This window comes from Lipomyces chichibuensis, assembly GCF_038497645.1.
Source record: "Lipomyces chichibuensis strain CBS 12929 unplaced genomic scaffold V1513scaffold_27, whole genome shotgun sequence".
NCBI classification, from domain to species: Eukaryota; Fungi; Ascomycota; class Lipomycetes; order Lipomycetales; family Lipomycetaceae; genus Lipomyces; species Lipomyces chichibuensis.
This window is the reverse complement of record NW_027117479.1, coordinates 41,785-68,271: the sequence shown is the minus strand read 5'-3', so window position 1 is coordinate 68,271 and position 26,487 is coordinate 41,785. Positions and strand designations below refer to the sequence as shown.

The window sequence follows — 26,487 nt, the reverse complement described above, 5'->3', positions numbered from 1 at the left end:
ACCAGTACATTTACAATATGAGCTGTAGACGAAGAGAGACACATAATGCCTTTAAATTTGCAAAATTATTCAACTGCTTCGAGTCTTTGACTAACGTACTATTGATAAATTCCTGTAAAACAACCGTAAAGTCCAAAAACAAATGTTCGGCGTTAATAGGATCCGATTCCGAGGGTACCAAACGTTCAGCCGCTAGCGCGCCATCATCGTCATCGACCGAAAGTGTCATTCTTGCTTTCAACTTTCCTCTACTACATCTTTTCATTTAGTTTTTCCATAGATAGATTTCTTTTAGAGTTGATTATTATGTCCGAGCAACGCAACGAAGCGTCAGCGGTACCAGCGGTAAGTCATGTCACTGTTAGGATAGTTTTGCTGACAGAGGCTTGTTTCGGTGTCTGTTCTATGTAATCGCCTTAACATTGGGTTCGTTTGAACTAACGATGGCACTGAACGTAGCAGCAACGGGGACCATGGATGACTTTTCTTCGATCATTGGCATCTTCGAAGGGCGATCTATCGTCTATCACTGTAAGTTTCGTCTGCTGGAGTCCTAACTGGAGGATCATCCATATCGATGGACAGAATTTGGATTACAGGACAGATACTGACCGACGTTTAGGCACCACCATTTATCCTTTCGGGCACGTCACTAGTAGAGTACTCCAAATTCTGGGCAGAACTACCGGACCTCTTTGTCGCGCCTACCATGATTTTGGACAAAGAAGAGCGCGCCTTAGCCGTCTTAAGGTGGTTCATCGCGACTCTAAAAGGGCAATATACTTCCCGCAACGAGGCTCTCGGGTCAGAGAAAAAGCCACTGAACCCATTCCTTGGCGAGCTCTTCCTCGGTAAGTGGGAGACTGAACTGGAAGGTACGACGATCCTAGTGTCGGAGCAGGTTTCCCACCATCCGCCGGTTACGGCGTATGCGATCTACAACGACGCGTACGGCATTGAGTTACAGGGATATAATGGACAGAAGGCCAGTTTCTCCACTACGATGCTTAATGTGCGACAGGTGGGACATGCAGTGTTATATATCAAGAAGTTTGACGAGTATTATTACATTTCACTGCCGACTCTGCATATTGAGGGGTTGTTCTATGGTGCACCATACGTTGAATTGGAGCAGAAGACCCTCATTCAGTCGTCGAGCGGATACCGCGCGTCTATCGAGTACTCCGGCAAGGGATATTTTTCTGGCAAGAAGAATACTTTCAAAGCAAAGTTATACGCACCAGACGAGAGCAGCCTCTTGTACACTATTTCTGGACAGTGGTCAGGAAATTCAACGATCGTGAACGAGAAGAAAGAGAGCGACTCCGCTTTTTATGACGCCACGGAGCACAAGGTGGTGCCGTTGATTGTCAAACCACTTGTACAGCAAGCGGAATACGAATCCCGGCGCGCATGGGAGAAAGTCGCGACCGCTGTGCAAGTTATGGACTATGACACTATTCATGTTGAAAAGTCAAAGATTGAGAACCAGCAGCGGGAATTACGGAAAAAGGAGAAAGAGGAGGGTGTCGTGTGGCAGCGGAGGTATTTTGAGTTGATAGAAGACGAAGGTCCATTGAAGGAAGTGGCTGAATTGGCTGGCGTCGAGCCGGACGAGAAAGTGTGGCGGTTTAATAGAGAGGCGTTTGAACGCAGTCCGGATTCAAAGTTGTAATATTTGTGAATAAATTTTTGATTGCACTGGCGAAGTTGAGCTTTGGTGTGGAATGTAAAGTTGAACCGACTCGGAAAAATTGGACCATTACTGGTCTCCATTACCGGTCTCAAGTAATAAGAGCACAGTAATATGTCATGATAAAGTAAGAGAAGAATCACCGCAAAACTATTTATTGTTATCGGATGTCTCCTTTGTAGTATGGAACACTTCTGCATTATGCGCTAGTCGCTCCTCATGATTGGTGTTATTATCATTCACCGTATCGCGTTCGTCCTTTGTCTTGTCCATTTTCTCGTTATCATTTGTTGCAAGTTATTATCCTGCGATCCATGGTTTTGGATCTACAGGATTAGAGATGTCACCTCTGGCGATATGGTCGGTCTAGTTCGTGTTTGTGGCTTGCAGTATGGATATTCTCAGGTTACTTTGCATGCATTTTGCGACGCAAATTTAATGACCCAGAGCGAGAAACGGGGCAAACCGAGTGTATATTGTTAACTACCTTTTAATTCATCACGGCATCGCTTTCAAAAAACTGTTATAAATACAATGTGTGGCAACCATTCGCAACAAGCCGACTTACGACCCCGGCTGTCACAACTGAAGCAGAGTTACATCCAAACGAAGACAGTCTGTCCCGTGTCGTTTCTGGAACTAGGTATAGCTTGCCTCTTAAGAAGCGAGCACGCAATTATACGGATTCGTAATTAGGTTAATTAGCCTCCGCAAAAAGTCTTCCGGTAGTTTAAGGCTTGCGGCGCGTTTGTATGTGGTGGATTTTGGACTGCGTCTTGCCCCTAACGCGTCACTTTCGCGTCGTCTTGGCTACCAGACAAGTAGAGGACAAAGTCCAGTGCTCAAGTGTCGCTTGCACTAGAATGAGGATAGCAATAAATCAGCATGTCCTCTTTGGATTTTGTACCTTTGTTTCTGCAGAAGGCTGTGGTGTCGTTGGAGGTCCCAGTAGATTTGTTGAGGTGGGGTCGGCGTGAACGATACTTTCTCATCAACCAATGAAATTACAATCTGCCATTTAATAAATCAATTATAAATAAACTACAAATACAACAGTTATGTCAGTCATAACTACATGGGATAAATATGTATACAATAGTACCTGGAGACACACAATATGACAAATCGAAATACATACTTAGACCCAATTCCGATATAGCAGAGAGTACACAACCAATAAATAAAATAACAGCGGTAATAATAATAATAATATCGTATATAGGCCCCACACTACTATTAAAAACGTACAAAGCATTAACCACACGTACACATCCCATCGTATACTTTTACACAGCTGTGAACCACTCAGGACAAACGGATCACAACAAGAAATGTCAAATACTACATGACTGAATGTTTATTCATCATCGTCGTAGTCGGCAGAGCCACCGTTAGCAAGGTAAGCAGCCTTCTCTTCCTCGTAGCGCTTCTTGTCCTGAGCGGCACGTGCCTCGTACGGCTGTAAAAGTCGCATTAGCCATCCTTCCACAGTACACGGTAAGTCGCATCATCAAAAATAATACGTACAACTTTCTCCTTGGGGCTCAAAGCTTTCCATCGCTCACCGAGAAGCTTGCCAACCTGGCCTATAGTGATACAATAACGTTAGTGGGTGTTCATTTGACAATTGTCTAAATCGACTTGAACCGAGCCATAACAGACCAAAACTTACCGAACGCAATGCCAGGGTTCTCAGAGCGGACAGTTTCGCGCTGCTCGTTGGCGAAAAACATATAGGCAGAGAGTGATCGTTTGGGGGCATTGGGGTCTAAACAAATCAAGATGTTAGAATCACCTGTGGAAGGTATTGCGGCGATGATCCCCATAGTAAATCTGAAACCCATCCTGGAAGGCCAACCCAAGATCAGGCCGATCAAAACGGGACAAAACAACATACCTTTCTTTCGTCGGCCACCGGCTTTGGCCTTTCTTGTTGTCTTCGCTTCCTTAGGCATGATGGATATGTGACTGAAGTTTAGTAAATAATAATCTGTTGACGCGTCGCGCGCAGTATGTCAGCAAAGTGACCCAACGGAGACTGGAAGTGACAAGACGAAAACAGGGCAAAAACAAGTGACAATGGGTGACAATGTCGCGCAAGAGATAATAATCAATAGGAAATAAAAGGTGGTTGGAGGGTGGAGAGGAAACGTTACCTTTTGCGGACTTGTTGACGCGTAGTGAAGTGTGGGGAGCGTACAGTAAGGCGAAATTGAGTATAGTAACAGTAGTAACACTGAGAGGGGAGAGCGCAGTGAGGCCTTAGAAGTGTGAAGAGGGAGAGTGTGTGGGCGGTGCGGGCTGCCTGCCTTTTACTATGGAGCCGCCTAACGCCCATCTAACGCCCGCTGTTGGCGCCTTGCTACGTGCGAATAGCCTCTGCACGGGGAAGATGGCTAGTAGTAAACACCGTTAGTCAAAAAACCAATATTTATTTGCACTGGACACAAACTCACCTCAAAAACTAGACACCCTAAACCTGAATCTCAATGATGCTTTTGTATGCACTGTATCTTTCGCTTCAAAACACGGCCGATTCTTGCTAGACTGCTACTATTTGCGCATCATATCAAAATAAATTGGTCGCTACAATGTCGACGATTACCTATGAGTTGTGGCCGACGATTCTTTGGATTTGTTGGCGATACTTAAGTGCGACGAAATAATATACAGGGTTTCGTACCAACGCGTCGTTGCCCAAACAAACCTGACGCGTCCAGATAGGGCGGCTGCTTTACGTCACTATTGAGGGCAGGAACGTCCACGGGTCTCCCTTCAGCTAAGGGGATCTACAAGACGGGCCAGAGCCACTTTTGGTTTATGCAATGCGAAGATGCCCAATTTAAGACGTCGTACTTACTATGGCGTGTACAGAAATAGTAATTAAATGAGCAAAGGTAGCAGCACTGAATAGCAGTATCTAGCAGCGCGGCTCAGCTATTATATCGCCGCAATACGATGGCGCCACGGTATAGGCGTATCATCCCAAATTTCGCTATGCCTATTAAGAAGTAGATTCCGTCTGCGTCTTGTATGAATTTAAAGTCGTAACGTAATAATCAAGGATTAATCGTGTAGCCGGTTTATTATGCAAGCCGGACTGACCCTGAAACTCGGAATCGCGTCTCGCTCTCTTGGATCCATCAGCAGTCATGGGCATTGTCGATCTATATATATAAGCAGTATCAAGATATAGAGAATTCAGGAACTGCTCATTTGGAATCAGAAGCGAGAAAAGAGAGCAATAGTGCGATTAAAACCGTCGTTACTGGCTATTTGAGTAGATGGACCTAGCAATACCCGCCAATAAAAATGACCACATACAAAGACGCCTTTTCCCAGCTGACACAACGCCAATAGAGACGACCCAACGGGTTAAACCCACGACCTTGATAAGGTTCCATACTAGACCTTTTTTAGCCTAACTTTTTTGGACTACGCATGAAATTGTGCTTATAAATCACTTACAGACTGTGACCGAGAACCTAGATTACATTCTGATTTAATTCAATTTCTAAGTACTCAGATGTGTCAGTTCCAAGTTTGTGAGCTGTGCGATGCTCATTTCAGTCCCATACTTCCCCCATGCCTATCTTCTTTCCGGTCTAGATGTTATTCAGCTGCTAGTGATCCTGTACCAGCAAATGCCACTTGCTGAAAGCTCATTGCGAATCGACTAACTTCATTCTTCCACTGCTGGTTGGGCGCGCAGTCTTGTTGCTCGTTGTCCGCAAGGTGATATATCCCACCACTAATTAAAGACGGCGAATAGACTTGCATACGTTACTTGGAGAGCACAATTATCTTCCGATACTATTTCTTTGCGCGATGTGGCTGAAGGTATATAACGCTCATACGGGCAAGGCCATCGATGTAAATTCGGAGCAGTTCTTAAGGTATTTAGACATGATTTTGCCCTCGGCTTTGGCATGGGCTTGCTATCTGGAAAGAAATAGCTAATAATTCCCTGCATAGTCTACCAGAACTTAAGGATGCGCTTGCTATGCAGCATGGAGTTACAAGTGGTCAGCAGATTCTTATGACATCGCGTGCAACGCAGCTTCGCATGGCGAACCTCTCGCACGAAGTATGACTAGCTTGCATATTTTATCTGCTTGTCGTCTGTATAGTAGACTACTAACAAATTGGACTAGACGGAGCTCTACTTGTTTGACCGGTTCTTACTAGCAAATCCGAGTCCGAGTCCGCCGCCATCGATGAGCCCGCTGATCCCACTTAATACGCAGCCGTTCCCGAATATCACAAACCTGAAGCCGACACAGGCTGAACTTGTGGAATTGTTTGAGTCAAGAGCAGCTTGGTCTAATGGCTTATTTACGCGAGCTGAGTCACTAAATTCGACATTGGCCGCTACGCTCGCGGAAATTAAGGTCATTCGGCGGTCGGTTGATGTAGCTATGGCGCATTTGACTCAACATCTCACAAATATAGAAAAGTTGTTCAAAGATGTTCTTGGGCTGGCAGTCAGCATTTCTCAAGAGCAGGGCGCCACCGACTGGAATATTTCATTGGCTAGGCTTGATGACTTGAATGTCATTGATAGCTTCGGAGGGGGTAAGCTCTCCGCCTGGGTCGACCACGAGAAAGTCAACACTATTCAAAAAGACCTGGTTTTTAACAATCAGAACATTCGAGATCGTGCCCGAGATATCAAGTTTGTCTCAGACAAGGTCTCGGGCGACAGTGAAGCTTTGCAACGCGATATTGAGGCTTGGAACGACATTGAGAGAAAGCTTGTCGACGGTTGGGATAATACGTCGTCGATTTTGGAAGATCTTCAGGCTATCGTTCAGAAGATCAATAAAGGTATGCCGTTTGACCGTTTCTCGTACTTTGATTCCCTTGATTGATACTGTATAGACGCCGAATATATTGCTGACCTACCAAACACTCCGGCCAGTATCCGCTCAATCACCCGGATGGCTTCACTCCATCAACGAGAGTATCTTCCGACTATCTCAGGTGCAGTAAGTGAACTGTGGGAGTACAATCGCAACGCGCAGAGTCGGAAGTCGGCAGTCCAAATCTCCTCTCTCCGCCACCTTCATACCTTGTCGATTGTGCAGTCTCGCGCGTCCCCAATTCGTCCCGATCTGGCGTCTGTCGAGCGCGAACTCGAAGGTTCTCAAGCATCGCTTGGGATTTTACGGCAGATGGACAGTCTTCCGTTGATCTATGGCTCGCTGCTGATCGAGTCCGTTCGTCGAGTTGAATGGAATGAACGGATTAGGGCCCTGACAGGTGAAGTCGCTGAAGAGTTTGCAACTTGGAAAGATGACGAGCAGAAGCGTCGAACTAAGTGGCTGAAGCGTTTCGGTGGGAATCTTGATAACTTCGAGCAAAATTTTGCCAACAGCGTGAGTGCGCACGGTGCTGGTAGCGCTAATGCTACGGCCACGACTACGAGCATGAACAGTATGTATAGCTTGAAAAATGCCAGCGCGAGCTTGTTTGCTGTGGAGCTTAATCTTATATGCTCGAAAGAAGAAGCAGTACTGGGTGTTACACGAGATAATATTGTGGCGTTCATTGAGTCATTGAAGCATGTTGAAGGTACTGAGGCGATGCATTCGGAGATTCAGGAGATGTTCGCCGAGCTGGATCACACCACTCAAGACCGCTCGACAGTTTCCGAGCGTCGCAGGGAGCGACTCTTTAAGACTGGCAGTTTCACTGAGCATATGCGGAACAGTATGTCCTTGAATCGAAATGATGCTCGGCAGTCATCGCTGGAATATGATGATACAATGCACCTCGTAAAGGAAAACAAACGTCTGCAAGAGAAAGTCAAGGGCTACGAATCCCGAGTTCGGCGATTGGAAGATCTATTGCATAGGCAGTACAGATCCCCCCTTGCCGGCTCAAGTGGATTCTTCCCGAGTGTCGTGCCCATTCATCCACTTGGCGGGTCGCGCCATCATTCTGTGCCATTAATGGACCAACAGCAACAACAACAACAACAACAACAACAACAACAACAACAACAACTACTGCAACAGTCTCGAAGCTCACCACCGCTATCGCAATCTCCGCGTGATATTTCCGTGCGCTCTGATAGAGCTGATGGAGGTACTAACGGATCCGCTAGCGCTATCGATCTCAAAGCCGAATTGCAAAAACTTCGTGCTACGCTCGACTTAGAAAGAGAGTCATCCACCCGCGTGCGCAAACAACTTGAGGAAACAGAACATAACGTTCGAGACATTGAAGTTATCAAACAAGACCTTTTGGCGAACCTTTCCCAACAAGAAGCTGAATTCCAACGCGAACGTAAGTCACTTAATGAGGAGATATCTTTCTTAAAGGTGCGGATTTATGCGTTGGAGGAAGAAGAACAGACGATGGAAGATAGCCGCGTCGATAACGAGGGCTTGATTGCAAATCTCGAACATGCACTCGAAGTACAGCAGCAACGCGAGCGCGACTTGGAGGTTATCAAATCAGGCCTCGATGTAGAGATCAGATCTCTTCGGGAGAGTTTGCGCATGGAACGCGAAGAAATTGCTCGTATGAACTTACTTCTCAAAGATAAGTCGGAGACGGAGAGCACACTCAACGCGCGTATCAAAGAACTGGTCGACAAGTTGAAACTTGCTGATTTCAGTTGCGCCAAAGATGTCGACGCTGTTCGCGAGGAGAAGCTACGTGTTGAGCAGGAATTGGCTCTTGCGAAGTCGCGTCTGGCCGTCAGTGAAGACGACAAGTCTCGGGCAATTCTTGAGAGCGCTGTGACTCGGGAGCGAGCAGAGCAGCTTTCCGAAAGTGTTAGATCCATGTGGCATATTATATCTGGAGGCGTGGAGGATGAGCCCTCGAGGGAGGAATTGGAAGCTGCGTTGAAAACGAAGATCGAGCAGCAATCGACAGTTCTTACGCGTCTCCGAGATTTGGAAAGCGAAGTCGCGCAGGCTAAGTCCGCCATGCGTGATTTAACGAAGATGTATGAATCGCGAACATTAAAGGCTCGTGATTTGACACAGCGGTTGTATACTTATTATCGTCGTTCTCGACAGCTTATGGATACTCTTGGAATCGTCTACGCTGGCACGAAAATGGTGTTCAATTATCCGGTCGTGGACGATCACTTGTACAAGATCTTGCCCGAAAAGGAGCGCGAGAAGCGCCTAGCGGAGCGTTCGGCTTCCACTCCGGACGGCGATTCGACTCTTAGCTCGATCCCAGACATTGACGTTTTGTACTGGATGGATAGCGGTGAGAATGATGTTGGCGACTCATCGGCTGAGGCGGATCGATATATGCATTACCTTCATGCTATTGACTTTGATTACGACGAGTTTGCTGCGATAGTGCGCGAGCGCGTCAAAGATGCCGAATATATTGCTAGCAAGTGGAACAAAATGGCCAGACTCTACCGCGAGAAGGCGCGACGTGCGAAGAAAGATGCGAGTGAGAAGATTGCCTATAAATCGTATGCTGATATTCTATAATGGATTCTCGAAGGGTGCTAATCAGTTTATGTAGTTTCAGAGCTGGTGATCTGGCACTGTTCTTGCCGACTAGCAGCAAGGTGAATGAGGCGAACCATGCATGGGCAGCATTTAATGACGGTGCGCCGTACTGCTTCCTGCGTGACGATGACACGCATTCCCTTGATGGTCGGCAGTGGATGGTAGGACGTATTTCTCAAATGGAAGAAGACATCGACATCACGCGAAGCAATGACAGTATTGCGATGAATCCTACTCCTTCTGACAATGTGACAAACATGGCTGTGGCCGACGGACGGCGTTTCGTCGTGGATGCAATAGAGGTGGGCAAAGATATTGCAGTTGCACAGTTAACAACTGCTTCATCCGGAACTGCGAATGCTCACTATCCTCAGCAGCGACGACCATCTGCACTCGCAGCGGCTGCCGCTAAGCGCACTACACGACCGGAATTACAAGATGGTTCGCGTTCTATTACAGCTGGTGGCACCGCTACATCTCCAGTCTTCTATGGAGCGTCGTATAGTGCATCGCAGTCTCCAGTGACGCAGCCGAACGAGAATGAGCTTGACAGTTTCGATAGCAAAGAGGCGGGCATGAGCGGTAGTGATGAGAGAACATCGTTGGATCAACCCTCACGTGACAATATTAGGTCCAGTCAAGCGCTATCCGATTCGAAAGTAATCAATAGTAGCACTGTGGGGTTAGATGAAAGTTCGACCGCGTGTCTGCAGACGTCCCAATTCCCGGAACACAGACACGATGATGAAGAAGCTGTCGAAGACGGGGATGATGAACAAATTGCGAGGCCGAACGTGCATAGTACACTGGAGCAACTACCAATGCCCGGTGGCTTTTGAGAATTTTGACGTTTTTTTAATTTTTATTTCACTTTTTCACTATTTGCATTTTACTAGGGAATCGTTGCGGGCATAAGGTTCTGGAGCCAGGTTTGACGGACGGGGCGGGGTAGGCAGGCGCATTTGTGTCTTTTTCATAATATCTACATGTATATGTATTTTCCGTTTACTGTTGTACGATTGAGTTTGTTGTCTTCTCAGTACATACGTTCTTAGTTTTTTCAGTATATAGTATATGGTGGGTTTGTAGTATATCCGATTTAATCGTTTCTTTTTCTTATATTCTCATCATTTTTTAATCGTTAGTTATGTTATGTTGGAACTAGGAAATTTATTTAAGAATACCGCGCAGACATTGCAAATAGCTAAATCAGTTTTACCATCCACCACTAACATTCTGGTCTAAGACTAACTTCAATTCTCTATATCCGCTCCCGTCCTTTTGACTTCCTTGTATGTCCTTGGCTTTAAAGAACGGAGCTACGATCTCTGTGATGACATTTTTGAACAATCCATCGACTAATTCCTTCAACTCGTCTCCTGTTTGTGCGAAGTCAGGGTATGCGTTAACTTCTAGAATTGATGTATTGAGATCGGAATCAACAAGGAAATCAACTCCATAGACTTCAAAGGCATTTGGAAGCGGCTATATACCCCGCAATTAGAATCAGTCCTATTCGGATACGGGATTAACAAGGAACTCACCTGGAAATGCAATCTACCAAGGCTAACTGCCGCCGCAAAAGTTTGTCTGGTAATGTTACAAATCTGATCCCACACCGTATCCTTATCAAACCCTTCTAAACTCCAGAATCGTCTCACGGAACCTTCGTCCTTGAAATCGCCTTGTAAACAGGTATTAGTCAGATGCGCTTCTAAATCGCTATCGTCGTCCGGCGACGAATACTGCTTTAAAGCAAATAAAGCCAGCATATCTTTGTAAACGTATACTTTCAAAGCTCCACTTGCTACCACGTATGTTCTGATGTGGAACTTTCTGTTGCCAGAGGATGCCAATATCAGCGGATTCCTTATGTACTTTTGAATTAAGAAGAAGCGGACTTGAGACGTCACGATGCCGTTGCTCTCACTAATAGTTTTGACTGCAGCGTCATCATCGTTTTCCTCCTCTTCCTCCTCATCATCGTTTTCGTCGTACGATTCGAAGATTTCTTCTAATTCTTCTTTTGTATGAAAGATGCGAATTCCTTGTCCACGATCACTCATGCTTGGCTTTAAAATCCACCAACTATCACCTTCGATCAATTGATCTCGGAACTCATAAATCTCATCCAGCATTTCATCTAAGTATTCAGCGTAATCTAGTTCCAGTTCATAAGATTCCGGGAAATGCTTCGTCAAAATCGTGTCGGGATGTTTAACTTTATAAGTTGCGATAGCATGTGCCAAGAAATTCTTCCGGATTAATGCTTTCCTGAGTTCTCGTAAATATTCATTTATTCTTCACCCTTGTATTTTAATCTTACCGGTATATATAGGAGCACGCAAGATAATGCTCACGATCCGCAATTAATCTCTCAAAATTTAGATCCTCATACTCTGCATAATGGAGCACGTTAATACCCGATCCCTCTTCGATCACAGGATCATTCGGGTCCGAAACTATCTTCACATTTGGAAACAGGCTGCGAAGGTTGGCCGTCAAGAGTGGATATATATATGAAGTAGGCGAATACGTGATCACGGCGGTAAACGGCGGTGACGACCGCAAAGACAATGACGCACTTCAGTGAATGAATATGTAAGTACTTGTACGTACATCCAAAACATTCATACACTCAAATACTTACAGTTTCAGCTCTCCAGTGTATCCAGCAACGCTTTGATCATTTGCCCTTAAAGGCGTTACACTAATTATCAACGTTAGCAAACCATCGACCTTAATTAGTAACGATCCATGTCTTAACTGACCTGATGCCTTGAGCAATGGCGCGCGCATCTTTACTTTCAGGCCATTCCGTAGCTCCATCCTGGACTGCTTTCGGATTCGGATTCCATCTCAACTGCAGTATTCCGCTCTTGTTGTCAATTTCAGGTTGTATCTGATCCGCGACCTCGACCAGCTCACCGGTGGCGGACTTAAAAACCGTGTCTTCGGACCGCATGGGAAGGAAGACAGAATTTTTTTTTTTTTTAGCCGATAAGATAACCTTCCTTTACACCCACCTCGGTGACCCCTGACCCTGACCTGCCCCTGAACCCGTAGCCCTACCCGTGTTCATTTAGCCCTAACCCAGTGCCCGGGTTACCCTCGCCGGTCGTACCGGACCGACAGCGTTGCCGAGAAAGCGAAAATATGAAGCCGATACCTGCCTCACACCGGCTCCGACATACTCAAACGCACAGGCCCATCTATTTTCTAATATATAGTATATTTTCTCTTCGTCTCATCACTTGCATTTAGCGTAATATATATGCTGTACCGGCTGTGTCGTCGCTTGGCCATGAGTCATATAAGTACTTAAGATCAATCTGACCGATAGCCAGCAGGCCGTCTTTGTGGGTTCTGCGTCCAAAATGGAGGAGTTATACGCAAAAGAAAGACCAATTGATGGCATCCCGCACTACATATCTATTAGCAACGAAATCACATCGTACATCTCAAACTTAGACAGCTCAACATCGTACCCTCCGATGCAGCACCAACAGTGCCGCTGGAGAGAATATACCGCGCCGACTTATTTCGACCGAAACTCGGACCGAAGAGTATAAGATTGACAGGTCCATTCTAATTCAATAAATGGTGAACGCCGATTTGTGACAAAGGGGCCTGAGGTGGCGTCTAGTATCGCCCCATTCTTCCTCTCCCTCTTTTCTTGTGGTACGGCCCTTCGTAAGGTTCGCCTGGAGTTGGGGATAGAGTGATATAGCTGCGCGCAATTAATGACCTGAATCAGTGGATAAGTATGTATCTAGTATTCACAGTGTGGCCGACAACGTGAGCATTTGAAATCCATGATCTATACATGGACATTGGTTCCTCGTCCTTGTGTAGCTAGTATTGAACACGGCAAGCTAACGCGACGTTAATATCCAATCTGTATACTCCTTCAACGCGTCGACAAAGTAATCTACGAACGGCGAGTCTGAGCCTGGTGGGCCATCGTCATTGGTAGTGTCGATAGTCAGTCACCGCAAAGAAATTTACAATGTTATCAATGATGCATATCTTAAAAGCACATCCATATTTCGTGTTGATCCAAATCTTGATATCAAAAAATATTGATGTGTATAAATGAAATTTGGTTTATTTGTGCAATGATCTCGACGACATTTGCACTACACAACCCACGGTCGCCGATGGCTGTCTGCAAGTTTCGCTTCGAAGTAGCGCAGACACCTCACCCCGAGAAGACATATATGGAACAATAAAATGAAATTCGATAGCGAGTATGCTGCAACAATTCAACTGCGTCGCAATTTCTCTTGCAAGTACACTGAAATAGTAAAACTATTTTGAAGATTTATATCGACATTGCCTAATAATACACAGACATTCGCGAAAGAATCACCCACATCATGACGACGATATAGAAAGATGGATGAATGACAAACCCAAGACGTGCACTGATGCAAGCGACGATATAGAATTTCGCGGAGTGAGTCACCGCGAATGTATAACCACGCAGTACACAGCCTCTCGAATAACCAAAAATGAAAGAGGTCGCAAACTAAAAAAAATCATTTAAATGAGTAGGGCCATCTAAGAATGTAAGACTCCATAGTACACTGCATCCCACATCATGAAATAAGCCAACCGCATCAATTCATCGCTTTGTTTTGCAGAACCATGCTATTAGATGCTCTTGTACCCACAGAAAAGAAACAGGCAATGACTCAACGGAAACAAACCAAATTGCATGAATTAGTTTCTATTCCTTTCTTCGATCACAATGCCGGATTTTGCAGGTCCTCTTCTCCTGAAGAAGTCCATAACTCTCCTTGCCGGACCACTTCCGGGCTGTGCCTTCTTGTCTTCATATTTGCTATGCAACTTCTTCGTTTGCGTAGTCTTTGTAGCTGTTGGAGACGATATAATTTGAGACGGACTTGTGTGAGCCATACGCTGCTGAACGCGAACCTTGTCCGGTGAAGCAACTGACAGGGATTTCTCATGTTTATCGCTAATATTGCCGGCCAAACTATAGCGCTTGTGAGCATCAACCTTAGCAGGAGGAACGTAGACTGGCTTTCTTATGGACGTGTTCGATCGCTGCGGTACGCCTGCGGAATTCTTCGCACCAACAGTCGCCGGAGTCTCTGCAGTGTTCGTAAACGTCGTACCCAGAATCCTGCCGAACAATTTCTCGGCTCCATATCCGATACTGGAGGTACCACGCCTATGCCCTCTAATAGCGGGTTCCATCGTGGGCCGCTTGGTAGCTATTCCGGGAGCCATGACTTCACCGTCGGCACGCTTGCGGGAGATATCGACCTGGGGCGAGGGCTGTGAGTGACTAAACATGCTATGAGGCCGCTCCCTCTTTTTGGATGAAACTGGAAGTGACGGCGCTGACACCTGCGCTACCTGAGCCGGCGAACCTGGCGCAACAGGTTCCCCAATCGGGTCGAGTTCAGTGCTAGTGGATTCCTTCGAAATAAATTGAAATGTAGTTGGTCGAGCCTTGCGCGTGGGTACTGGCAACCTGGATGACTCTGTTGCACGGGGGTAAGACTTCGAACTTTCTCCAACAGACGCCACCATGGTATCTGGCAGACGAGTGCTCTGCACTGCACTCGTGGAGACCGAAACTACAGCGTCCACATCAGTAGTTGCAACCTCCTCAGCAACAGGAGGCTGTATCGAAACTTGGCTATACTGGCTGTGCTGGACAGTGGTTTCTGTCAACAGACTGGTTGGCTCTCTTAGAACCTCCATTGTTCGTGGCGTATGCGTTGGTGGCTTAGAGTACTCAAGCTGCACAGTGTGCCGCTTGTCGTATCTGGTAGCTTGCCGTTGTGCTTGACTAATCGTAGTTTGATGCAACTGGTGCTGCACATTCTCAATATCATCAACGTTACTAAGATCACTGATACCACGTGTAGCTGGTTGCTGATATGACCGATACTTCTCTGATACTGTCGAGGGAGGAATATTCTGTGTCCGCGGTCTGTCGGGCACAAGCATTGAATAATGCGACGTCCTCATATAGCTATGCCGCTCCCTTGGATGACGAGAAGTTTTCTCGATCCTCTCTGGAGTAAGCATTTCCTCCCACTGCTTCGGTGTAACTGACAGGAACTTGGCGTACGGCAATAGCCATGAGTGCGCACGAACCTCAAGGAGATCAGCTCTGTCTTCAGGATTTGCAACTGCGCAGCTGTTAGATAAAACACATAATAATGGGAATAATATTGGGAAATACCTAATATGCGACGAAGCAAGTCTCGAGGCATAGGCTTAACATATTCAGGAAATGTAAGAGGCGTTGTAGTAATGTATCGATATAGCTGGGTGATGTTAGTTCCGTTTGGATTTTCTGGATCGTCGTCGTATGGCAAGTATCCCGCAAGCATCGCATACTACACAAGTTAGGACATGCTGTGAAGATATGGCGCGGCAAACACTTACCAAGATAACGCCACAACTCCAGACATCAACTTTTCTCCCTGAATATTTCCCTTCGCTGACAACCAGTTCAGGGGCAGCATAGCATGGTGAACCACAACTCGTGCTCATTAGATCGGCGGTCTGTCTGCCACTCATGATATCGTCCGGATTGAAAACATTAGCGAATCCGAAATCTGTAATGATGATGTTTTTGTGCTTGTCTAAAAGCAAATTTTCAAGTTTGAGGTCGCGGTGAACTATTCCTTTGGAGTGCAAATAATCGACACCGGAAACGAGCTGAGTAAATAATCGGCAAGCACTGTTGTCCTTTAGATACTTGTGCTCTAGGATATAATCAAAGAGTTCGCCCCCTGACGCGTACTCTAGGACGATGCCTATGTACTTTTCGTTTTGGATGATCTCTTGCAATCGCACAATATTAGGATGCCGAAGATGCCGTAGAACTATGATTTCTCGCTGGAACTTAGCTTCCCTATTCGACATCGGAGGGATGCTCTCTTTCTTGATAAGTTTAACCGCCACCTAGAGATATGTAACTTTCAGCGATTGGAAAACAAAAAGCAAATAACAAAAACAATTACCTCTGTTGGATGTTTTCCGTCGCGACGCCATCCGAGTTTCACTTTGCCGAACTCACCTTCTCCTAGAGTGGTACCTAATGTGTAGTTTCCAAATTTAATGCCCTCCTTGCCAATTGGCTGCATATCGACCACCGCAGCACCTGGATACAACACAGATGGAATCTCTGGCAGAGTTTCCACAGGTGATTGATTGGATGCTGCTGCCATCTTGTGAGATGTGACGATGGCTCGTAAAGTGCGTGATCCTAGCAAAATATAACTTAGCCACAGTCGGACATTAATAAGAGATTCGTACGCAACGCGGCTCTCTGAACATAAACCTGCCCCAAGAATAATAGTAAAATTTCATACCTCAAGCACGCGATAGCCGTAGAGACACGAATCTGGTAGAAAATTGAATTGGCAGACGTGTACAAGAGGCGCTCACTTGGATCGTTTACTGCGCGCAAAAACCCAACCAAGATCTCCGAAATGAGCAATCGTACTTAACCGTCCCAAATCACAATTGCACTGTGCTAGTTCAAGTGTTAGCAATAGTCCAGTATTGCATTTGCGACGAAAAGCTGAGCGCGAATAAGGGGTGTATTCATGTACCGGTGACAGCGGGTGAAACGAGGAGCCACAGAACCTGGACGAGACCAAGAGCGTTTAGAGGTAGCCACACCACACGCGCCAAACGGGTACTTCAGCACACAAGTCTCTGGACGCGATGACAGGACAGCGGAGAGTGTTTAATGGACGGCGGACGAGACAGACATGTGTTAGCAGGAACGCAGGGGTCCTGCGATATAGATGATTTGTTTGTTTGTTGCTTCTTACGTCGCTAGACACCATTGGCAAGCATTAAGGACCGCACAAACTCCGTTGCTGTAAAAAGGGTGTGCAGAAGCCACTCTGGTCACCCCCTTGCTAAGTTAAACGATGCCATCTACACATTTGAATGTTACCCGGCCATGACTCTATTTACGCGTATAAAGTTACCCGGCCAGGAAATGATTTACGCGTTCTCCCACGCGTCGTGGATAGCGTGAAGTGCATGCACTCAACCCGGTCCTTGTAACCACTTTGTTGCCACCAAGCAAGTGAGCATCGAAGTGGTGGCGATCAGCGGATGATCTGTCTGTGACGTTGGGCAATGAGAGTGCTTTTATTCTTGCAGATCACCTATAATTTAGTAAATGATTCCCAGTTGGCCAGCTGCTCAGCCACCGTGAGGTTGCGGCCTTCTTCCATTTTGGCAAGACAAGGGTGGTGTTAATTTATAAGATCCCATCGACCAGCCCACACGCATGCCCCTTCTCTTATACCCTCTGTACATATTCGCATACTTTTACGGAACATTATGAGATACTCAGCCTTGATATCCTCGGCTGTCGTCATCGCGGCAGCCTCCCAATACGTCCATGCCCAACTACCTGAAGCGGAACAGTTCCAGGAGTTGGAAAATATAAAGGATTTCAAGGGATCCTTGCCAAAAATGCCATGGAAGAAGCCTGAGAAGAAACCTGACGAGAAGGAGAAAGAGAAGAAGAAAGAAAAGGAAAAGGAGAAAGAGAAGGAAAAGGAGAGGAAGAAGGAGAAAGAAAGAGAGAAAGAGAAGAAGGAGAAGGACGACAAGGAGAAGAAGGAGAAGGACGAGAAGGAGAAGAAGGAGAAGAAGGAGAAAGAGGAAAAGGAGAAGAAGGAGAAGGACGACAAGGACGACAAGGACGACAAGGACAAGAAGGAGAAGGAGAAAAACAAGGACAAAGGAAAGGACAAGGACAAAGAGAAGGAGAAGGAGAAAGAAAGAGAAAAGAAGGAAAGGAAGGAGAAGGAGAAGGAGAGGAAGGAGAAGGAGGAGAAGGAGGAGAAGGAAAAGAAGGAGAAGAAGGAGAAAGAGGAGAAAGAGGAGAAAGAGGAGAAGGAGAGGAAGGAGAAGAAGGAGAAGAAGGAGAAGGAGGAGAAGGAGAAAGAGGAGGAGGAGAAGAAGAAGCCTGAGGAGAAAAAGAAGAAGAAGCTCCTTAAGAAGCCTGATCTCGGTTTGAAGAAACCTGGCAAGCCAGACGAGAAGGAGAAGGAGAAGAAGGAGAAGGAGAAGAAGGAGAAGAAGGAGAAGGAGGAGAAAGAGGAGAAGGAGGAGAAGGAGAGGAAGGAGAAGAAGGAGAAGAAGGAGAAGGAGGAGAAGGAGGAGAAGGAGAAGAAGGAGAAGAAGGAGAAGGACGAGAAGGAGAAGAAGGAGAAGGAGAAAGAGAGGAAGAAAGAGAAAGGAAAGGACAGTGGAAAGGACAAAGACGACAAGGAGAAAGAGAGGAAGAAAGAGAAAGAAAAAGAAAGAGAAAAAGAGAAGGAAAAGGAAAAGGAGAAAGAGAAGGAGAGAGAGAAAGAGAAAGAGAAAGAGAAAGAGAAAGAGAAAGAGAAGGAGAAAGAGAAAGAGAAGGAGAAGGAGAAGGAGAAAGAGAAGGAGAAAGAGAAAGAGAAGAAGGAGAAGGAGGAGAAGGCGAAGAAGGACAAGCTAAAGAAGCCCTGGATAAAGAGGCAGGCAGACCAGCTCGGGTTTAAGAGCGAGACTGAGACTGAGACTGAGACTGAAACCAAGACTGAGACCAAGACCACGGAGACTGAGACCAAGACCAAGACCACGGAGACTTCCTCATCGACTGAGAAAGAAACCTCGACTTCGACTGAGAAAGAAACTTCAACATCGACTGAGAAGGAGACATCAAGCGTCACTACGCCGTTCAATGTCACATCGACCATTCCGGCGACGTTGACCACGATTGTAAACGTCACGAGGACCGAGATCGAGACTGAGATCGAGACTGAGATCGAGACTGAGATTGAGACTGAGATCGAGACTGAGATCGAGACTGAGGTCGAGGTTGAGACGCGGATCGAGTCCGAGATCGAGATCGAGACTGAGATCGAGACTGAGATCGAGACTGAGATCGAGGTCGAAACCTCCACGGTCGCTGCTCCTCTGATTGCGGCAACCGGGGCTACCACCGAAATCGCTGCTCCAATTAATACCAGCGTTCCTTCTGCTCGTCCAGTCCAGTTCGAAGGTGAGGCTACCGAGCTGCGCGCCGTTTCCTTGTACGCGACCATGAGCATCGTCTCTCTCGTTGCCTTGTTCTTCGGGCTTTACTAAATTGCTGATACATGAATCGGGTCCTTGATTGCCATCCGTTTTGGACTCATGTCAGAATCTGCAATTTGTATCGGTGGTGTTCAAGGAGCTTCTTTGCGTGCTGGGCGTGGGGTGAAGTATATACTAGTCGCCTCATTCTAGAGGGGTAGATGTCTGCCATCGCGAAAAGCATGTCTCAAGCATGTTTGGTGTTCTATCTCGGCTTGTCGATTTGTTGGATCTCACTCACTCAAGGAGAATAGACTCCATAGCTCATGTGAGGATAGACGAAGGCGTTAAACATCTTTTCCTTCCACTTGATGACGTTTATATGTATTCACTTGTTCAATGATTTATCTGTTGGTGTTTTTGCTGCATTGGCTCGTGTTTTGTGTTTATCAGCATTTGTATGTTCGTTCAAATCGTTTTGGTATGACTTTGTATTGCATTGATCAGGTTTGGTTAGTTCTTGCATTTCCAGGCGTTGTTTGTTTGGATCGTTTCATGTTGCATTCTTCCGAGTTGACTTGAATTTCAATTTCAAATTCATTTCCAACTTCATCATTATTTCCATCTTCATTTTGACTTCCACTTGCATTGGCAATCTCATTTTGCATTTGCATCCATCTTTGCATTCTCATGCTCAATTTTGCATTTTCAGTTTCAATCATTTGCCATTTTTGCATTCTTTAAGACTGTGTTCTGCATTTGCATCGCTTTCTTTGTTCTGCATTTGCCTCCACATTTTTCTTCGCGTCGTTTGTCCCCCTGTTTCATTCTCGGTATTTTGGCATCGTTTGTGATGCATACATCACGTGTCGATGTATTCGATAAGCCCTGATGTTGATACTGGCAGTGTGTCGTGCATTATGTCCATCTACTCCCCCTTGATGGTCGCATTGGATATTCATTTAGGATTTTGATGATAATATAATACAGATTATTATATAATCGACAAAGAAAATGAATAACATGAACTGAAAACCTACTTATGTTGGCAGCGTGTATGTGTGGACTGCCAGAAGCCGAGTGGAGAGGAGGGAACTGTTCGAATGAGTATCTTCCAAACGTTGGATTATGGAGACTAAACCGACCCCATTCCTCATTGTTGTCACTTTGGTATATCTCACTATGTTTTACTGTCTCAAGCGTTCACCGCCACAGCGTCTTAAGTCATGTCCATTTCCTAAATCATCGCGTCGGAGGTACAAAACGCGTCGAACTTCATGTTTATTCATCATACCTATTATCAATTGCATCGTTCTCCCCGCGCGCGAGTAAAATTTCATGAATCAAGTAACTACGTAATTAAACATCCTATATTCTTGCAAAAAGATGTCTTGGTTTCGGAGTATGGAGCAAGAAGTGGACGCATGTGCGGCACACCACTTAAGAATGGTGATAGTTTATGTTTCTGTCTCGGATCCCGTGGACTCGAGTGGACAGATTGAGGTCGGTGAACCGGTGATACGACGTGAAGGCATGCTATTTAAGAATGGAAACAATCATTTTGGAATAATGCTTGAGAGTGTTGGGTTCAGTCGTGTTTTGTACAGTCCCTAATGTCTAAATGCCGCCTTAATGAATTCCCAAAATATGATATATCTAGTATGTATCCCAGTACAGCCACCACAAACAGCGAGTCTCCAGCTAGCATCTCACTGGCGTTGATCATAATCATGCAGATCATGTAGATCATCTCTCACCTTTGCTACCACCTCGATGATGACTGGACAAACAAGGATATGGAGATTCTCTGTCAATCATTAAATATTTAAAAATGTTCAGCTTCACATGATCATTCGAGGTCAAAATAGCATCCCTTAATCACGTTTCTCCGAGCAGGATGTAAGACGGTTCTAATACCTCCCACTAACAAGATGCAGTTTTCGTGTCTCAATCCTAGACGAGATGCTGACTCTTGCTGTGAAGCAAAGAAACCTTGAACTTACTTCACGGAAAAAAAAGCGATGGAAGGTATATTGATAAAGACATGCAGCCCGAACAAGGAACCACGGGTTATGTGGAGGACCTTCAGCAACTACAAACTATTATTCTGATGAACCTTGGTAAACCATTGACCAAATAAAGTTTGTGAAGTGGCTATGCAATAGGCAATGGCGATGAATGTGATACTGAATATAATAATCTAGTCCCCAAGAGGAATGATAGGCTGGCTCCCTATGATTCCAAATTAATTTTGAAACCTTATTGGTTCTGCCGCGGCACAGTTGATCGAACGAGTTGCATTCCCATCTCGCTTGTTGCGTTCTCCGCAAATTTCTCGAGCAATTGTTACCGTCGGCTGAATTCTTACCAAGCTAGCCGCCCACGAAAGTTGCCGATCCCCCACTGTCAGTGACTTTGATTAACAACGAGCCGATTCTTTTGATTCAGTGCGTATCTTGGACATTCGGCGAACTGTCGTCTGCGAATCGCGGAAGTCAACGACCCCACAATGCCATTGCGACCTAGCACCCTGTACTCCCTCGGGAGGATGCCTTCACGAGCAATTCACCGACATCTAGTGGTCAACCCACAACGCACGCGCTTCATGTGCGAGCGGACATATCGCACGACCGCTTTCCGACGCAATCTGTCGGAGGATGAGAGCGCGCAGCTGCAGGAGCCACGGGAGGAAGACGAGGCTGATGTCGTTATTGTTGGTGGAGGCCCTGCTGGCCTTGCTGCTGCGATTCGACTAAAGCAGCTGGAGCTGGAGCGTGGCAAGGAATTACGCGTCGTTCTGCTGGAGAAAGCGAGCGATATGGGTACGCGGTTTCACTAATCACATGATGGATTTTTAATTTGAGAGAATTTTCTTACAAGTGCAAGATAGGCAACCACACACTTTCAGGAGCTGTTATCGAGCCAAGGGCGTTAAAGGAACTGCTGCCGGACTGGCTGGAAGACCCACCAACAACGTTGACTCCGGTTAAATCGAACAAAATGCGATTCTTGACCGAGAAATACTCGATCCCATTACCTGAGCCGCCGCAGATGCACAATTCCGGGAACTACATTGTTAGTCTCAGCGAGGTCGTGAAATGGTTAGCTGCTAAGGCTGAGGAGCTCGGTGTGGAAGTCTATCCTGGGTTTTCAGTTAACGAGGTGAGTCTATGTGGGGATTTCAGATCTAAGGACAAAGGTTAATGGACGAAGCTTCTATATGACCAAAGTGGAGCTGTTGCGGGTATTGCCACGAACGATATGGGTATTTCAAGAGCAGGTGCTCCAAAAGAAAATTTCCAGCGTGGTATGGAATTCAGAGCAAAAGTCACACTACTAGCAGAAGGCTGCCATGGATCATTAACCAAGGGCGTGATCAAAAAGTACGATCTACGACGAGGAAAGGACCTTCAGACATATGGTATTGGCCTTAAAGAGGTATGGGAGGTACCCGAGGAGAATTGGCGGGAAGGCGAAGTTCTGCACACCATGGGATGGCCACTGACGTCGAAGGTGTACGGTGGTGGATTTATGTATCATTTTGGTGAACGGCTAGTGAGCGTCGGTCTTGTCGTGGGATTGGACTATGCTAATCCATGGATATCGCCGTTCCGTGAATTCCAGCGGATGAAGCATCATCCTCTTTATTCCAATGTGCTCAAGAACGGCAAATGCATTTCGTACGGTGCTCGTGCTCTCAATGAAGGTGGTCTACAGTCCGTCCCAAAACTCATCTTCCCCGGCGGTGCGCTTATCGGGTGTTCAGCTGGATTTGTCAACGTCCCCAAGATTAAGGGCACCCATACTGCGATGAAAAGTGGCATGCTTGCAGCTGAAAGCGCGTATAATGCTATTGCATCCGACACCACGAACGAGTCAGCTATTGCACTATATGACTATGAGGACAAGTTTAAGAAATCATGGATCTTTGAAGAACTGAACGAAGTCCGAAATGTGAGGCCATCTTTCCACAGTCCGTTAGGCATGTATGGCGGCATCCTGTATTCGGGTCTGGACACTCTGCTATTGAAGGGTCGCGTCCCATGGACGTTTCATCACAAGACGTCAGACGCGGCGTCTACGCAACCCGCGGACAAGTTCAAGCAGATTGATTACCCGAAGCCGGATGGCAAGGTCAGCTTTGAACTGTTGACTAGTGTCGCGCGAACAGGGACGATGCACGACGAAGACGAGCCTGTGCATTTGCAGGTTAAGGACTGGGTATGCACTTCACAATCAGAACCTTTGTTAAATCACTGCTAATATCAAACTAGGACGCGCATACGACGGCGTCTTACCCAACGTACAAGGGCGTTGAGAGTCGGTTCTGCCCTGCTGGCGTCTACGAATACATTCCTGATGAGACGAAAAAGGAAGATGTGCGGTTTCAGATCAATTCGCAAAACTGCATTCATTGCAAAACGTGCGATATCAAAGTTCCTGCACAAGATATTAACTGGGTCTGCCCAGAAGGTGGTGACGGTCCGAAGTATATGCTCAGTATGTCTTCTCTTCTTTGAACGTATCATTAAATTTTTAGCGCTGACGATCAAACTAGCTTAATTAACTGGTTTACACTTAATGACAACATTCGTTATCTGTTCTTCATGGGGTTACGTAAGGTCCAAGGGGTTTTGGTTTAGAAAATGCTTTGGCAACTAAATCGTGTTTAGTATGGCTGGTTTGTACAAAATAAATTTTTATTGCATTTAGAGCAAGCTGTAGCAAATAATGAATGTAGACAAATCCATTGGCGTTCAATCTCAAAACTTGATTTCAGTGAGAATATTATTTTGCAGCGTTGGCTGTCGACTCAGGGGGCAAACTTTGTAAACAATTGAATCGCTGCGCGATTGCGGGGAGGTGCCTCAGAATGTTCGGCAGCTATCAAACTACCCGCCATAATCGACAAACTAATAGGTAGCTTAAAGACAGTAAACTGGTACTATGGCCACTGAGATCGATCTTGTGCCGGAGGTGTCGTCTCTTCCAGAGATCTACTTGACATCGGATCATGCGCCGCGCTATAGGAAGTTGTTCAAGATGTTCAAAGAATCCTATGGCGAATATCCGGATTTTGTTACTAGGAGTCCGGGACGGGTTAATCTAATTGGAGAAGTATGGTTATCCGCTAGTAGTTATTACGCTATTTATTTATTAATCGGCCCGATCTAGCACATCGATTATTGCTATTTCTCTGTTCTACCAATGGCGATCGAAGGCGATATTGTGATCCTCGTTTCCAAGAACGATTCGCGCAAGATCAACTTGCTGAACGGCGACACCAAGTTTAAGCAGGAATCGTTTGCGCTCCCCGCCGACGGCGCGCTTGTTTCGATTGATCCGACAGTTACGACGTGGGCGAATTATTTCAAGTGCGGTTACTTGGTCGCACATCAGTATTTGTCCGAGTCCAGACCTAGTTTTAAACTGCCGGCGGGCATGGACGTTTTGGTTGACGGCACAGTGCCTGCTGCTGCAGGACTGAGTAGCAGTGCAGCGTTTATCTGTGCAGCTGCGCTTGCGACATTGCGGGCGAATGGCATCACCAGCGTGTCCAAGGAGCAATTGACCACGCTGGCTATTGTCAGCGAACGGCATTTGGGAGTATTTTCCGGAGGCATGGATCAGAGTGCAAGTGTATTTGGGAAACGGGATCATGCATTGTGAGTAGGTTTATTTTTTCTGTAGATCGATGCACGGTGTTACTGATGAAGGATTAGGTATGTCCAATTTCAACCCCAGTTGAAATGTACGCCTTTCAAATTCCCGGACACCGAGCCACAGTTGACGTTCTTAGTGGCGAATTCGTTGGTCACGGCGAATAAGCACGAGACTGCACCAGTCAATTACAATCTTCGTGTTGTAGAAGTGTCTATTGCAGCCGAGATTCTGGCGCATAAATACTCTGTTTCGATAGTGCAAGATAGTGGTATCGGGACCGGGACGCTGCGTGGGTTTATGGAAGCCTATTACAAGGAATATGAGGGTGCGCTGCCATGGGATGGAGAAGTCCTAGAAGGAACAATTAGGTTGAAACAAATGGCCAAACTAGTGAGGACAGTGTTTAGTCAAATGGACGGATATACGGCGGCAGAGGCTGCAGAAGAGCTGCATATCACTGTAGATCAGTTGCAGGAACGATTTTTATCCAAGACACCAGGTACGCAACAATCCCTTATAATTTGTAAATGCGGCGGTTCCTAATCATAATTAGTTCGGTTTGAGAAATTGAAGTTGTATAGTCGGGCGCTTCACGTGTACGAAGAGTCATTGCGAGTTTTGCAATACCTGACGCTTCTGCTGCATCCACCAGTCGATTCTGTGTCATTATTTCACGATCTCGGACAGTTAATGAACAAGAGTCACGATTCGCTGCGAGCGTTATACAATTGCTCGTGCAAGGAATTAGACGAAATTTGCGAAATCGCCAGAAGTAGTGGAAGTTATGGTAGTCGGGTGACTGGTGCAGGGTTCGGCGGGTGCTCTGTTCACTTAGTAACGTCTCAGACGGTCCAAGACGTTAAAAAAGCGCTAATAGAACGATATTATAGAGTGAGATTCCCAGATATTACAGACGCTGCTTTGGAAGATGCACTTGTGATCAGCAAGCCAGGAATCGGAAGTCTTGTATATACTGGAGGGATGCCTTAGAGTATAGAGATGTACAAGTGCATTGTTAGCGTACTCTACATACATATATCCTTGACCTCTGTGTTCAATATCTATCAAGATTTATGTTACTGGAGCAGAAGTTGGCCAGTCCGAGAGTGGTTGTTGGTGAATTAAGGAATAAATTAAATGAAAGACTCCTCTGACTACACAATCAGCTACCTCATGACCACATGTGAAGAGTCTAAATATTCTCTACCACCAAGGTGAAAGCGGATATATCAGGAGTTGCGATGGCTGACAGCGGCCCTAGTCAAGAACAGGAGCAACAGATGTAGTAGTCATGAGCGTTATAAAAATAGGCCACGATGAATAAAATCACAATTTACAGTAGTTACCCATTGCTACAAAATAAGTGGATGCGCAAAGCTCAGTGCATTCAAATCATGTCATTAAGTACAACCATATCTAACCCTTCGGCGCGATCATATCAGTAACAGCCAAGTCCATCGTTACGCATCAACCAACAAACTGTGAAAAATGCAAGACGTTATTCTAACAAGATTCCACATTGCATTTATACCACGCTCTAATAGGAGTCTAACAAATCTTTCGTGTACC

The 26,487-nt window shown here is 46.0% G+C and overlaps 8 protein-coding genes across 8 annotated transcripts; 4 read left to right on the top strand and 4 right to left on the bottom strand.

Moving 5' to 3' along the window:
• Positions 1 to 477: 477 nt before the first annotated feature.
• Positions 478 to 1,675, top strand: V1513DRAFT_459589 (uncharacterized protein; the record flags this gene model as incomplete). The annotated part of the gene is made up of 2 exons (XM_066899774.1): positions 478 to 531; positions 623 to 1,675. The coding sequence occupies 2 exons, from the start codon at positions 478 to 480 to the stop codon at positions 1,673 to 1,675; spliced, it is 1,107 nt and encodes a 368-aa protein (XP_066752357.1).
• Positions 1,676 to 2,703: 1,028 nt separating this feature from the next.
• Positions 2,704 to 4,000, bottom strand: V1513DRAFT_448575 (high mobility group box domain-containing protein). Its single transcript, XM_066898551.1, has 5 exons — positions 3,850 to 4,000; positions 3,591 to 3,683; positions 3,366 to 3,461; positions 3,221 to 3,279; positions 2,704 to 3,152 (listed from the first exon to the last, which is right to left on the bottom strand). Exons 2-5 carry the CDS (start codon positions 3,646 to 3,648, stop codon positions 3,051 to 3,053), a joined length of 315 nt encoding a protein of 104 aa, XP_066752356.1. The 5' UTR covers positions 3,649 to 3,683; positions 3,850 to 4,000; the 3' UTR covers positions 2,704 to 3,050.
• Positions 4,001 to 5,049: 1,049 nt separating this feature from the next.
• Positions 5,050 to 10,404, top strand: V1513DRAFT_465533 (uncharacterized protein). Its single transcript, XM_066900040.1, has 5 exons — positions 5,050 to 5,589; positions 5,669 to 5,780; positions 5,848 to 6,520; positions 6,575 to 9,143; positions 9,197 to 10,404. The coding sequence occupies exons 1-5, from the start codon at positions 5,522 to 5,524 to the stop codon at positions 10,020 to 10,022; spliced, it is 4,248 nt and encodes a 1,415-aa protein (XP_066752355.1). The 5' UTR covers positions 5,050 to 5,521; the 3' UTR covers positions 10,023 to 10,404.
• Positions 10,249 to 12,301, bottom strand: V1513DRAFT_147889 (tubulin-tyrosine ligase family-domain-containing protein). Its single transcript, XM_066894228.1, has 5 exons — positions 11,955 to 12,301; positions 11,834 to 11,893; positions 11,510 to 11,767; positions 10,728 to 11,457; positions 10,249 to 10,668 (listed from the first exon to the last, which is right to left on the bottom strand). Exons 1-5 carry the CDS (start codon positions 12,146 to 12,148, stop codon positions 10,399 to 10,401), a joined length of 1,512 nt encoding a protein of 503 aa, XP_066752354.1. The 5' UTR covers positions 12,149 to 12,301; the 3' UTR covers positions 10,249 to 10,398.
• A 1,607-nt stretch (positions 12,302 to 13,908) lies between these two features.
• Positions 13,909 to 16,403, bottom strand: V1513DRAFT_426419 (kinase-like domain-containing protein; the record flags this gene model as incomplete). The annotated part of the gene is made up of 4 exons (XM_066896167.1): positions 13,909 to 15,356; positions 15,410 to 15,566; positions 15,616 to 16,137; positions 16,197 to 16,403. The coding sequence occupies 4 exons, from the start codon at positions 16,401 to 16,403 to the stop codon at positions 13,909 to 13,911; spliced, it is 2,334 nt and encodes a 777-aa protein (XP_066752353.1).
• An 837-nt stretch (positions 16,404 to 17,240) lies between these two features.
• On the bottom strand, positions 17,241 to 19,542 carry V1513DRAFT_471549 (uncharacterized protein). Its single transcript, XM_066900156.1, has one exon. The coding sequence runs from the start codon at positions 19,287 to 19,289 to the stop codon at positions 17,451 to 17,453; it is 1,839 nt and encodes a 612-aa protein (XP_066752352.1). The 5' UTR covers positions 19,290 to 19,542; the 3' UTR covers positions 17,241 to 17,450.
• A 2,021-nt stretch (positions 19,543 to 21,563) lies between these two features.
• On the top strand, positions 21,564 to 24,021 carry V1513DRAFT_402611 (uncharacterized protein). The gene is made up of 5 exons (XM_066895535.1): positions 21,564 to 22,076; positions 22,145 to 22,416; positions 22,468 to 23,475; positions 23,529 to 23,754; positions 23,813 to 24,021. Exons 1-5 carry the CDS (start codon positions 21,764 to 21,766, stop codon positions 23,815 to 23,817), a joined length of 1,824 nt encoding a protein of 607 aa, XP_066752351.1. The 5' UTR covers positions 21,564 to 21,763; the 3' UTR covers positions 23,818 to 24,021.
• A 59-nt stretch (positions 24,022 to 24,080) lies between these two features.
• V1513DRAFT_417498 (ribosomal protein S5 domain 2-type protein) lies at positions 24,081 to 26,263 on the top strand. The gene is made up of 4 exons (XM_066895873.1): positions 24,081 to 24,372; positions 24,430 to 24,920; positions 24,978 to 25,417; positions 25,472 to 26,263. The coding sequence occupies exons 1-4, from the start codon at positions 24,202 to 24,204 to the stop codon at positions 25,906 to 25,908; spliced, it is 1,539 nt and encodes a 512-aa protein (XP_066752350.1). The 5' UTR covers positions 24,081 to 24,201; the 3' UTR covers positions 25,909 to 26,263.
• Positions 26,264 to 26,487: the final 224 nt, after the last annotated feature.

Bases quoted from the DNA above. Each gene is read 5' to 3' on its own strand.
- V1513DRAFT_417498 (XM_066895873.1), top strand. From the start codon at position 24,202: ATGGCCACTGAGATCGATCTTGTGCCGGAGGTGTCGTCTCTTCCAGAG. The intron at 24,373-24,429 runs GTATGGTTATCC...GGCCCGATCTAG, and splicing joins GGGTTAATCTAATTGGAGAA to CACATCGATTATTGCTATTT. The intron at 25,418-25,471 runs GTACGCAACAAT...AATCATAATTAG, and splicing joins ATTTTTATCCAAGACACCAG to TTCGGTTTGAGAAATTGAAG.
- V1513DRAFT_471549 (XM_066900156.1), bottom strand. From the start codon at position 19,289: ATGCTCATGGTCGCGTACAAGGAAACGGCGCGCAGCTCGGTAGCCTCA.
- V1513DRAFT_147889 (XM_066894228.1), bottom strand. From the start codon at position 12,148: ATGCGGTCCGAAGACACGGTTTTTAAGTCCGCCACCGGTGAGCTGGTC. The intron at 11,768-11,833 runs GTAAGTATTTGA...CATTCACTGAAG, and splicing joins TACACTGGAGAGCTGAAACT to TGCGTCATTGTCTTTGCGGT. The intron at 10,669-10,727 runs GTGAGTTCCTTG...CGGGGTATATAG, and splicing joins TTGGTAGATTGCATTTCCAG to CCGCTTCCAAATGCCTTTGA.
- V1513DRAFT_448575 (XM_066898551.1), bottom strand. From the start codon at position 3,648: ATGCCTAAGGAAGCGAAGACAACAAGAAAGGCCAAAGCCGGTGGCCGA. The intron at 3,280-3,365 runs GTAAGTTTTGGT...GTATCACTATAG, and splicing joins GAACCCTGGCATTGCGTTCG to GCCAGGTTGGCAAGCTTCTC. The intron at 3,153-3,220 runs GTACGTATTATT...CGACTTTTACAG, and splicing joins TGAGCCCCAAGGAGAAAGTT to CCGTACGAGGCACGTGCCGC.
- V1513DRAFT_465533 (XM_066900040.1), top strand. From the start codon at position 5,522: ATGTGGCTGAAGGTATATAACGCTCATACGGGCAAGGCCATCGATGTA. The intron at 5,590-5,668 runs GTATTTAGACAT...TTCCCTGCATAG, and splicing joins AATTCGGAGCAGTTCTTAAG to TCTACCAGAACTTAAGGATG. The intron at 9,144-9,196 runs GTATGCTGATAT...CAGTTTATGTAG, and splicing joins GAGAAGATTGCCTATAAATC to TTTCAGAGCTGGTGATCTGG.
- V1513DRAFT_402611 (XM_066895535.1), top strand. From the start codon at position 21,764: ATGCCATTGCGACCTAGCACCCTGTACTCCCTCGGGAGGATGCCTTCA. The intron at 22,077-22,144 runs GTACGCGGTTTC...AGTGCAAGATAG, and splicing joins GGAGAAAGCGAGCGATATGG to GCAACCACACACTTTCAGGA. The intron at 22,417-22,467 runs GTGAGTCTATGT...TAATGGACGAAG, and splicing joins CTGGGTTTTCAGTTAACGAG to CTTCTATATGACCAAAGTGG.